Consider the following 13,581-nt stretch of genomic DNA (forward strand, 5'->3'; position numbering starts at 1 on the left):
GACTTCCACGGCACAAAGGGTCACACCACTGAGAAGTGTTCATCTTTAAGGGATATTATCGAAACATTCGTCAAGGAGGGCAAACTTACACACCTGGTGGCATCAATCAGGAATAGAGGGAAGAATGACAACCGATACAAAAGCAACGGACGAAAGCCCGTTGACATCAGCATTCACATGGTTCGTGGTAACATCAGAGGAAGAAAAAGACGGACGACAGAACCAGGTGCGCTTCCCGCGAGTGCCAGGAGGACCCAGCAAAGAAGGCCCTATCGTCATCAAAAGCCAGCTGGGGCACTACATCACTTCCCGCACTCTTGTTGACAACGGTGCCTCGTCAACAGTTATGTACAGGCAGTTCTTTGACAAGCTAGATGATGAAGACAAGGAACGCTTGGAAACGGTCTACGCCTCGATGGAAGGGTTCGACGGCAGCACAAACACCCCTCTGGGTATCCTATCTTTCCCCGTCACTCTCACAGACGGAAAACACTCCCGCACAGAGGATGTGGACTTTGTCGTAATGAGGAAGCCACACCACACGTACGACATTCTCTTCGGGAGAGACGGGATGGCAAGATTCAATGCCGTAGTATCCTCAGTCCACGGCATGATGGGATGGCCAACAGCTGAGGGCGTGGCGATGGTCACCGGTATTCCCGAGGTATGCATCGCATCTGTCTCATCAACACCCAAACCAAAGATGGCTAAACCCACCATCACCGAACCAGAAGAATGGGCTTTTAATGGCAAATACCCCGACCAGGCGGTTACCATTGGCCCAACAATAACTGATCCTACGCGCACATTACTCAAACGCTTACTACAAAAAAACGCTGACATCTTCGCATGGAAACCAGCAGACATGACTGGTGTACCTCGAAGTAAAGCAGAACATAAGCTCAAGTGTGACCAGGCTTTTACGCCAGTAATACAAAAGCGTAGAGTAATGGGGGCGGAACAAGCTAACGCGTGTAGAACCCAAGTCAAGGAACTCCTTGACGCGGGCATCGTACGCGTTAGCAGATATCAAACTTGGGTTGCAAATCCCGTTATGGTACCAAAGTCTAACAAGCAATGGCGCATGTGCATAGATTTCAAATACTTGAACAAAGCATGCCCCAAAGATTGTTACCCGTTACCCAAAATTGATCTTAAGGTAGATTCGTTAGCACCGTTTCGACTTAAATGCTTCATTGATGCGTATAAGGGGTACCATCAAATCCACATGGCCGTTGACGATCAGGACAAAACCGCATTTCGGACGCCCGATGGCACATTCTGTTATCAAATGATGCCATTCGGACTTAAGAATGCCGGGTCCACATACCAGCGCCTGATGGACAAAGAGTTTCATGCCCAAATTGGGAGAAACTTGGAAGTATACATGGATGACCTGGTCATTAAAAGCCTTAACCCAGAAGCGATGTTGAAAGACATCGAAGAAACATTCAACACACTCAGAAGGATAAACATGAAGCTCAACCCGAGCAAGTGTTCCTTTGGGATGGAAGAAGGGAAGTTCTTAGGAGTCATCGTTACAAAAAATGGCTTCAGAGCGAACCCTGAAAAGGTCGAAGCCATTATCAAAATGGAATCACCTACCACCATCAAACAAGCTCAGACACTGAACGGACGCCTAGTTGCACTTAACCGCTTCTTGGCAAATCATGCGGATAGGTCGTTCCCATTCGTGTCGACGCTGAGAAACTGTCTAAAGAAAACGCACTTCCGCTGGACACCAGAAGCGGAAGCAGCTTTTCAGGAAATTCGGTCACGTTTGATCGAACTCCCAACGCTCACAGCACCAGAAGCGGGAGAGGAATTAATCCTATACCTCTCCACCACAGATAGAGCAACCGGGGCCGTCCTGTTAGTCGAGCGAAAAGGCATCCAGATGCCAATCTACTATGTTAGCCGTCTCCTAACAGACGTCGAAACTCGGTACTCTACCCTGGAAAAATTAGTCTTAGCACTTGTACAGGCTTCACGCAGGCTAAGACGATATTTCCAGGGTCACCCAATTACTATTCTCACCAACTTCAAACTTGCAAACGTTTTAGGCAAACCCGAACTTTCGGGACGCCTAGCCAAATGGGCAATAGAATTGGGAGAATACGCGATAAAATATAAGCCAAGGCCAGCTATAAAAGGCCAGGTTTTGGCCGACTTTATTGCTGAAGTCCCCGCATCGCGGGAGAAAGAGTGCCAGGACGAGGCTCAACCCTCTCCAGCACTAGACATCGATGAAGTCTGGCGACTTTACACTGATGGAGCGGCCAGCAGCGAGGGCTCAGGCGCAGGGTTAAAACTTACCAACCCAGCAGGCCAATAATACACTTATGCTATTCGACTAGACTTTCCAAGTACGAATAACGAAGCTGAGTATGAAGCATTCTTGGCCGGGTTGAGGATTGCGCGAAAAATGGGAGTAAAGAACTTGGAAGCCCATGTGGATTCCATGTTAGTTTCCAATCAGATAAACGGGACGTACACGGCCGTAAACGACACAATGGCCCTGTACCTCGCTCAAGCAAAAACCCTCATGCGCGATTTTAATGATTGTAAAGTCATACACGTCAAGCGCAGCGAAAACAAATCTGCGGATGCGTTAAGCAAGCTTGCATCATTAGCTTTCACTCACTTGGGAAAAGACATCCGCATTGAACTGCTTAGAGCACCATCAGTCCCGCACAAGGAGGTCTGTGTCATCCAAACCGGCACAGAAACGTGGATGACACCAATAGTAAATTACCTTGCGGCGGGCATACTACCAGAGTCAAAAACAAAGGCAAGAAAACTACGCTGTAAAGCACTGAACTATCAACTCATCGATGACATCCTTTACATACGTAACTTTCTTGGCCCCCTCATCAGATGCGTCGACGACCAAGATGCCAACTACCTCCTAAGGGAAGTACACGAAGGCATCTGTGGGATACACGCAGGTCCACGCGCAGTTGTAGCTAAGCTAAACAACGCGGGATACTTTTGGCCGGGGATGCATACGGATGCGCTGGCGTACATCAGAAAGTGCAGGTCTTGTCAGCTCTACGCACCCAACACGCATCGCCCGAAGAATGAACTTGTTCCAGTCACCTCTGCATGGCCATTTCAGAAATGGGCCATCGACGTGACAGGCCCATTTCCCACTGCGGCAGGGAACGTCCAGTTTCTAGTGGTCGCCATCGACTACTTCACCAAGTGGATAGAGGCAAAACCCTTAGCCCAAACGACCGCAAAACATATCAAAAAATTCATTTGGGAATTTATCATTTGTCGTTTCGGGCTTCCACAGAATTTGGTGAGCGATAACGGCACCAACTTTGCTGACAAGAAGCTACAACAGTGGCTTAAAGAACTTCAAATCACCCACACCTTTACCTCGGTGGCGCACCCGCAGGGTAATGGTGAGGTAGAAAGAGCAAATAGGAGCATCGTCGACGGCATAAAGAGAAGACTATTGGAACACAGATCCGGCTGGGTGGACGAAGTTCCACACGTACTTTGGGCACACAGAACGATGAAAAAGGCAAGTACGGGAGAAACCCCGTTCAGCCTCACTTATGGCACTGAAGCCATGGTCCCGGTCGAAATTGGTTTACCCTCACTAAGGGTCATGATTCAACCAGAGGACAATAATGCGGAAAGACGGTTAGACCTTATGCTAACCGAGGAACGCAGAGACTTAGCCGCAATGCGTGAAGAGAACTACAAACGACAAATGCAAAAGTACTACAACACGCGGGTAAAACTCTGCAACTTCAATGTAGGAGACTACATATTGCGTAACAACGAGGCTTCGAACCAAAATCGCCCAGGAAAGCTGACCCCTGTCTGGGAAGGTCCGTACGTTATCAAACAAGTGCTGGGAAAGAGCGCATACCGGCTCGAAAGGCTCGATGGCACTCCCGTCCCAAGAGCATGGAACGGAGTTTAATTACGCAAATGTTACATGTAGATCAATTCCAAATTTGTAAAGAAAAGGCCAAGAGCCACTTCCAAAGGAAATGATTCTCCTTAAAACATTGACGCTGATGATTTTACATTTATACTTATAAACTTTCCACACGGATATGCCGGTCTTCACCGCATAATTACGAAGAAAGTCGTTGCGTGGGGAAGGCGACAAACCCCGCATAAACCCAAAAAACGGCAAACCTTCACGCAGGTCAGTCATAGGTAAACTTTGGTCATTCCACCAAATGAAAGTGCCGGTCCTAACCGCACAAATTATAAGAAACCGAACCTATTGACAACCGCGCGTCGAACGGTTAACTTATCCAAAACACTGGGAAAATTGCTAAAATAAACTAAAATATGCATGCGCAATTCATATAACGTTTATAACGCAAGTCTAAAGGATTCAAAAGTAAGCGGGAAAATACCCCTTACCTTGGCAACCAAGTAACCGTAAGACGGATGCGGGTACAGTGTTAAGGCAAAACCCTTCACATACCTAGCACCCGCAGGGAATTGACGCCAGGAATACCTCGGCAACCAAGTAACTATAAGACGGGTGCGGGTACAGTGTTAAGGCAAAACCCTTCACATACCTAGCACCTGCAGGGAATTGACGCCAGGAATACCTTCGGAGTAAAGTAACTATAAGACGAGTGCGGGTACAGTGTCAAGGCAAAACCCTTCACATACCTAGCACTCCGCAGGGAAATGAAACCAAGAAGGATCTTCTGGGCCATGCTTGCGCAAACGGGAATAACATCCCCGCATGGCGGGAACGTCGAGAACTAGATTGTTTGAAACTTCAAGATGGAATTGGTGGTTTTAACATAATTGATCACTATGTTCAAAACTACCAAAACCTCATGGAGAATCTACACAAGAGGTACTCAACGCTCCTGACTTGCGAGGAGGTTACAGACCTACCCGCATCATACCCAAAGATCAAGCAGAACAGTGGGAAATTCTGCGTGACATTAGGACTTCCGCGGGAAGAATCCCCATGGAAAACCTTAAAACTAAACCCTTTTCAAAAACCCTTTTGCTTAAGTCCAAAAGTTCACCTCACTTTATTAAACATTCATGAGAAGAACATTGGACTGGGGGGACTTGAAGAGGTAGGTCCCAGCAGAGCCCAGTTGAACCCACAGACTCACCTTGAAAAGGGACGTCTGCGCAGTTCAACCCGCAAGACTCCTTAACGGACGTCTGCGCGGTTGAACCCGCAAGACTAAACTAAAGGAACGTCTGCGCAGAAACCAACCGGATCAGCAGGACCCACCACGCTCAGAGACGTGACGTCCTCACGTGCGGTACGCAAGCTGTCCCCGCAGGAAACGCCTACCAATGGTTTTCAGGTACTCCGCCTGTTCCCGCAGTTACGGATACCGGCCATCAGGGAAGGCCACCCGCGCAGCATGGCTACACGCACAAGGCTTAACTCTCATAATAATTCAGCGGTCACCTGAAGAAGGAATGAGCAAGCCGGGAACATTCCCGCACAAAGGCGGGAGGGGGAATACTCCCGCCCAAATGAGCCAGTCCGTACGATACTGAGGATCTTTTACTGTACCTGACGAGGTATGGGCAAAAGATCTGTCCAAAGATACGACAGCTCATTGACAACAGTATGGCGAGCAGCATGCTCTTGTACTGTATGTCACTATTAGCCGCTACCTACTCACCAACTCCTGACATACCACGTGCCTAGCCTGTAGTTGGTGAAAAAGGAATAGTACACAGCAGGCCTGGTCACTATCAGCCGCTGCCTACTCACCAACTACCAGCATGGCACGTGCGTAGGCCACTGTTGGTGGAACAGGGACACTATTCAGCAGGCCACACCTCCTTGGAAACCTACCTCCGGCTATAAATACCACAAATGGTATGATCATCTTATCTAAACATATCTTATCATATTATACCTGATATCTGCTCTAGCAATCTCTTAATATACATTTATATTTAAAGAGCAATCTAGTCTGATTCTCACGCCGGAGGGTGGTCACAAGGAGGAACCCCCCCCCTTCTCAGTGACAAGCTCACGGTGTCTGTTTTGCAGGTTATCAGAAGAACCATCTTCTCCGGGTCTAACCCCTCGTGGGAAACATCTATCTAACCCCCAGGTTACCCGTAATCTGCCCGGGGTCCGGTTGGTGTTTCTTCAGTTACATTTAATAGTAGGCAATTTGTTAAATGCGATTAAGAAACTGTATTATCATTATACAAATTTTCCTTTTTTCTTAATTAAATGATTTTGAAGGTTTTATGAATTTGAATTAAATCCAATCTAGCTCGCATGACATGATTGACCCATTTTCTTTTCTAGCTAAACGTATTATTTGGTAATTAATTTGACTATCGAGTACATGGTAAGGTTAAAATATAAAGGGAGACAAAAATGAAAAGTTTTCAAAGGATTTTTGATCACACAAAAAATCTTTTAAAAATAAATTATAAACATAGTAAAAAAATCATAACTCAAAATATAAATAAAAAATGAAAAATTTTAAAAATTAAAATGTTTTCCCTATCATTTCCGTTAAAAAAACTGACGAAAAGACACAATGCCGAGATCAAAGACACAATGACAAAAATGAACAAAATACACAATTATAACTAAAAAAAACATAATAGATCACAAAATATAATACAATGCCGAACAAAATATAACCTAATTTTGAGTAATATAACATAAGATCAAGAAAAAAAGACACAATGTCAAGTAAAAAAGACACAATCAATGACGAAAATAAACACAAAACACATTGATAAATAAAAAGACACATGGTTTTTCACTCAACAATGTGTGTGTGTGTTTTTTTTTTGAACGAGAAAGACGGTGGAAACATTTTTTTCTTTTTACTTTTTCGTTTTTTATTAAATTTTGAGTTATGTTTTTTTATTAATTTTTTAGGGGTTTTTTGTGTGGCTGCAAAAATTTCTTATTCTTTTCATTTTTGTCTCTCTTTGTAGAATAATTTGACCCATTGAATACATATTTTCCTATTTAATTAAAAAAAAATTCATTTTGAACGGCTAACACATATGCCATCATGAAATCATACTTTAAATTTGCATTTTTGTTCACCGTTGGATTTGAACCTCAACCATATAAGAAAAGACACATTTTCTACGCATTTTGGTACCGCACGATCTCTTGAATTCACATTATTACATTCCCTTTGATTGCTCAACGTTTATGTTAAGGGACCTTGTGAAAACACTTTGTGGCACACTCAATACTTATTTACATGAAAAGTGAAAACAACCTCTTGGCTGACCTCCATTAATTCATTCAATTGGTTCACTGTTATTGAAATGATTATGCCATCATATTTGACTTAATTATTAATTAATAAGGAAAAGGAAAAGTGTATCAAAATTATATTTATTTGTAACCAAACATTCCATGGTAAATTGGCAATTTCTCAACCAATCACTTGTCACAAACCTATTAATACCGACTGAATTCATGTTAACCCGTTATCTCAATGCTCGTATTTTACTAACCAAATGTGTTAACCAGTTATCTCAATGCTCGTATTTTACTAACCGAATAAACATTGTTTTATATATGTTACCTTTTGTATCATAAGCTATACGCTTACTAATTTATTTTTCATATATAGTGTCGGTACCAGTACAAACTAAACGGATACCGGACGGATTTGTGCCGCCTTGATCATAAGTTCTATGTGTGCGAATAATGTTTTAGCCGTTCACATAATTTTTTTTTGACTTAATGTTGGTGTTGTTGTGACGAACTTAACCGCAACCGACCGAGTTCCAAATCCACTTATATCACGTATTTACCTAGTTTAGTATTTAATTTATACCTATAACAATATCACATATTCACCAAAGTTCCAAATCCAGTTATAGCACATTTCGCTAGTAAATATCACTTAGTATTCATGTATTAATAAATATTTTTTTCTTGTCACACTGAAAACGTGAGAACGAGCCATAATAAATTAGATTAATTTAACTATTTATAGTTTTTAATAATTTTAAATAAAATAATTGTCAAAAGCAAACATTGAATATAAGCTTAAAAAAGGTCAAATAAAATATCTACTTTTTTTTGAAAATAAGACATCTAAAGCATACAAACAAAAGGATGAATCTGATTTCCCTTAAATGATAAGAAGTCCCCCGTTGCATAAAGCCTTCAGTCTTCAAAATTATGCACGCACCTAGCTAGTCCAATTGATTTTATTATCACTCTTAAGAATTAAATATTTAAAATTAATTCTGTAAAAGTATTGTTTGAAAAATATATACGACTTATGGAAGCATAATTTGAATGCATTTCAACGAAACCATCAACCATGATAAATTACACCATACTTATTATAATTATGATTTACATCATGTATGGTGTACTTTAAACAAAAGACGACGGTAAGGTACATTATACATATTAAGCCTAAATACGTCCACATAAAAACAAATCAGCAAGTTCTATAGAGCAAAGCGGATAATATTTGATGTACAAGTAATCAGATGTTACACTAACACCTTTTAAAGAGTGCCGGTACTAGCTAAAACACTAACACTGCGACAAACTACTTTTTTGTCATCAATAACTTTTTGATCACATAAATACATTAGATTTTTATATTAATAAGCAGTTAATTAATATAATTAAAACCATATCAAATGTTACAAACATATTTGATACGAAAATCCTATAAAATAGGATATACTAAAAATTTATATTCGATTTAAAAAAAGACATTATTTAATATAAAAAACAATTTTATAGTAAAAAAAATAAAAGAGTCACGGGTCTCACCAAACCCATATAGCTTTTAAACCGCATTATAACATCTTATTTATTTATGAACCCTTTCGTTATCAAACCTTAAGTATATTATTAACTTTTTTACAATAAATAAAATTAAAATTTCTAAAAACATATATGTATAAATATTAGAAAAAGTAATGTAAGCAGTCTTCGTACTACGGGATAAAAACTAGTTGTAATTATATTTATATATTATAAATGGTAAAAGAAAAACAACAACGTTGTTGTCGTCTTATCCTTTGGGACATACCATAGGGCTAAACATCGTTGTATTAATCGGATGCGGCAAATAGGATTCTTTGTAAATAGCCCTCCCCAGTTGTCATTTGTCAATGCTTCAAAAATCAAAGTTCAAACCCTAATTTAATTTTATTTATAATAATCAAGGCATTAAATGTGGTGATCCATGCATATGGTTATTTTTGCCTATTTAAACACTTTCCTCTTCGCTTCAATAACATATCCCACATTCAAAACACAATAATAATATCATTTTAAGTTTTTAACATCACAAACAATGCCTGAGATTGAAGGATCTCCAGGGACTTCAATGCACGGAGTCACGGGACGCGAGCCGGTGCTTGCGTTTTCGGTTGCATCTCCAATGGTGCCAACCGACACAACCGCGAAGTTCAAACTACCCGTGGACTCCGAACACAAGGCTAAAGTGTTCAAACTCTTCTCTTTAGCAAACCCTCACATGCTAACCTTCCATCTCTCATGGCTCTCATTTTTCACAACCTTTGTGTCCACTTTCGCAGCCTCGCCCCTTGTCCCCATCATTCGGGACAACCTTAATCTAACCAAATCCGATATTGGCAATGCGGGTGTGGCATCCGTGTCAGGGAGTATTTTCTCTAGACTCGTTATGGGTGCGGTTTGCGACATGTTGGGGCCACGCTATGGGTGCGCATTTCTCATAATGTTATCCGCCCCAACCGTGTTTTGCATGTCGTTTGTAGAAAACGCGAGTGGGTACATCGCGGTGAGGTTTATGATCGGGTTCTCATTGGCGACGTTCGTGTCGTGTCAGTATTGGATGAGTACCATGTTTAATGGAAAGATTATAGGGCTTGTGAATGGGACCGCGGCTGGTTGGGGAAACATGGGCGGTGGTGCGACTCAATTGTTGATGCCGGTGTTGTTCGAGGTTATTAAGAAGGCCGGGGCGACGCCCTTCACCGCGTGGCGGATTGCGTTCTTTATTCCGGGGTGGCTTAATGTTATTATGGGGATATTGGTGTTAACTCTAGGCCAAGATTTGCCTGATGGTAACCTTGGTGCACTTCAGAAAAAAGGTGATGTTGCAAAAGATAAATTTGGAAAGGTATGTTATTACTTATTAAGTTATTAGTCACACTTGCTTGTTTATAATTCATATATTAATTTAGTCTTTATTGTTATTTGATTGTGATATTTTAATTTGTAGGTCTTATGGTATGCTGTGACAAACTATAGAACTTGGATATTTGTACTTCTCTATGGCTACTCCATGGGTGTTGAATTAACCATTGATAATGTCATTGCTGAGTACTTCTATGACAGGTTTGTTTTGATTTTATATTTGTAAATCTTGAACTAGAGTAGGAGTGAAAACGAGCCGAGCGGAACCGCTCACGAGCTACTCGAGCTTGAATTGATAAAAGCTCGGAACGAGCCGGGCTTTTTTGAGTTCAAGCCGAGTACGAGCCTCAAACAAAGCTCATTTAGTTATCGAGCCCAAGCTCGAGCGTTGTTTAGCAAGCTCGTCAAGCCTTGACGACCTTGTGTATTTTTATGTTTTTACCTCTTTTTGGCGTCTATAGATTAATTTTACAATGCAATGCCGAGCTTAGGTTCATTTAAGATACTCTCAAAATATATAAAAATAATTAAGAACGTATATAAGTTAATTAATAAATAACAAACGAGCCGAGTCCGAATTTCAAAAAACAACTCATAAGTTAAGCTCGAGCTTTACAAAAAGTGCTTGAAACCAGCCGTGCTCGAGTTTAAGCTCTTGTAAGTCAAAAAAAGGGAGTCGAGCTCGGGCTCGACTCGAGCTCATTTACACCCCTACACTAGAACACCAACTAATCATAAAAATTCTCATGAACTATGTTAATCATAGATTTTGGTTAATTTTGTTTTATGATAATAGATTTGATCTAAAGCTTCACCTTGCTGGAATTATCGCGGCCACATTCGGTATGGCAAACATCGTGGCACGACCATTTGGCGGATTCACATCCGATTTCATGGCCAAAAGGTTTGGAATGCGTGGACGTCTTTGGAACCTATGGCTCCTCCAGACCGCGGGAGGGATATTTTGTCTCTGCCTCGGTCTGGTCAACTCGTTACCCTTAGCCATTACCTTTATGATCCTTTTCTCAATTGGTGCACAAGCGGCATGTGGTGCAACATTCGGAATCATCCCATTTATTTCTCGACGATCGCTAGGTATCATCTCGGGAATGACTGGGGCAGGTGGGAACTTTGGGTCCGGTCTAACACAACTAGTTTTCTTCGCAAACGCCTCGTTCTCGACGGCTAATGGGTTGTCTTACATGGGAATCATGATCATATGTTGTACACTTCCTGTTACTTTGGTTCACTTCCCACAATGGGGAAGTATGTTCTTGCCACCTAGTAAAGACAATGTAAAAGGTAGCGAAGAACATTACTATGTTTCGGAGTGGACCGAGGAGGAGAAGCTAAAAGGGATGCACCAAGGAAGTCTCAAGTTCGCCGAGAACAGCCGGTCAGAGCGTGGCCGGAGGGTGGCTTCGGTACCGAACTCCACTCCTACTAATGTTTAACTTAAATTAATTTTCGCGTTGATGATACGTCTTGAAGAAAGTAATTAAGGATAGTGATCATACGAAATGTTACTTATAGTTTGATGATATTTGTATAATGTATTTAATTATTAGTTTATTACAATACTTATTTTCATATGATAAGGTTATTCTTCTAGTTCCATTAGATACTCGCATTGTGTTACATTATTATATATTTTTATAATTTAATTAAAAATATTTAATACATTTTTTTTTCGAAGATTCATTCATCTTATTCACCATCTCTGTTTCTATAAAATCTCCTACATTCAAATCCTCAACTCTTTCTTGCATATACAAAGTGCTCACAAAAGTACCTAGATTCAGGAAATAAGTGTGACATTCGTCAATTTCTGGTCTTGTTTGTATTCGTTTATTATGTAAACCGAAGCTTATGTTATAATCAAAATGATGGAGTTATTTTACAATATTGTTTCATACTTGTTGGGTCTTGAAAACATTCTATTTTTATTTTTATTTTTATTTATTTATTTATTTATTTTTGTTGTTTTGTGTTTTTGTCTTGATCCATTTTGCATGAAAACCCTTGTGTCTCACGCCCATATTTGACCACCAACATTACCCTATATATACACCAGCTTTCCTCTTCATTTTCCCTTGCTACAACTCCAAAAAAAAAAAAACTCTCTCAAACATCAAAGATTCAAAGTTATCTTCTTAAGAGTTCTTGAAGGTTTTTAGTCTTTCATCTTAATTAGTTTATGTAGCCTTATTAATACTTGTTTATGGTTGTGCAACATATATATAATATACACCCCTTGTTTACCTTTGGTTGTTACTTCTCCGATTCCGGTTAGTGAGGTTTCGAACCTCATAAGGCGAGGTTTCATGGAGGACTTCGTGTCCTTGATATATATACATCTATATAACTTGTTCCTATATATTAATCTTGCTTATTTTAGTTTGTTGGTCATGTTTACAAGTTCCATGGTTATGGGTTTTTAAGAGTCTATGCTTCGGTTTAACCGTAAATAGCTCTTAACCGTAAACCAAACTTTGTTACTAGTTTTGTTAAATAATTGTTTAAACATACTTATTGTTAGATCTAAGTTTCTAAAATCATTTTTACAAATTCTATGGTTATGGGTTTGTAGAATCTTACCTCGGTCTTAACCCGAAACACGATCCGAACCGAAAACCAAACTTTTGTTTAAAGACTTTATTGTTAACTTTTGGTTGTAAAACATAAAGTATTTTTATTTGTACATCATTATACAAGTTCTTTAGTGTTTGGACATGTGGAAACCATCCATGAACTTGTTGTGAGATGGAAACCGAACCAAACCGATTCTTACTCGCTTAAGACACACAAGTGTTTTTTTTTAGCCATCAAGACTTGTATATTTCTTTAAAAATAGTTACAAATTGATTTTTAAATATTTTCTTAAGTACTTGGAAATGTTGGATCCAACTTGATCTCATAACAAAGTTTGGACCGACAAAACCGAACACTCGCTTAACGTGCGTTGTTAGTTCTAAAACAATGGAACTACATACTTGGTTAAGTCTTATTAAATTTTATTGAGTTATCTCATAACATTCAATATTTTGGAAAGTTGACTTTGGGTTTGGCCAATTATCAAGACCCGAACCGACAACCCGAACACTCGATAAAAAAAACCCGTTTTAGTATCTTTATTCCAAAGGGATTTGCATTCTTGCATTTTATCCACCTTATTACTTAACATAGGTTGAGTAAATATTAAGGTTAGGTACTTTAACCCGGTTTCGAGCAAACTTACATTTTTAAAGGGTTATTATTATAAATTCTTAGATAGTTACATTTTAAAACCTTGAACTTTAATTATTTACATTTCTCAACATTTATTTTGTTTAAAGACCTTTAAGACAACCTTTATAAATTCAAGACCTCTTTTCTTTTTAGGCATTTTGCGTTAAACTCGTCGTTCCGACAAATCTCCAAATTATCATCTTTCAAGTTTACTACTTGAAGGTGAGTACGTCATA

At 40.0% G+C, this 13,581-nt stretch overlaps 1 protein-coding gene across 1 annotated transcript; it reads left to right on the forward strand.

Moving 5' to 3' along the window:
* Positions 1–9,290: 9,290 nt before the first annotated feature.
* Positions 9,291–11,571, forward strand: LOC143539143 (high affinity nitrate transporter 2.4-like). The gene is made up of 3 exons (XM_077032543.1): positions 9,291–10,100; positions 10,203–10,318; positions 10,914–11,571. The coding sequence occupies exons 1-3, from the start codon at positions 9,291–9,293 to the stop codon at positions 11,569–11,571; spliced, it is 1,584 nt and encodes a 527-aa protein (XP_076888658.1).
* Positions 11,572–13,581: the final 2,010 nt, after the last annotated feature.

Source organism: Bidens hawaiensis, unplaced genomic scaffold (assembly GCF_021521415.1).
Source record: "Bidens hawaiensis isolate Kalapana, Puna unplaced genomic scaffold, B.hawaiensis_p1.1 tig00011798_1, whole genome shotgun sequence".
In the NCBI taxonomy this organism is placed as follows: domain Eukaryota; kingdom Viridiplantae; phylum Streptophyta; class Magnoliopsida; order Asterales; family Asteraceae; genus Bidens; species Bidens hawaiensis.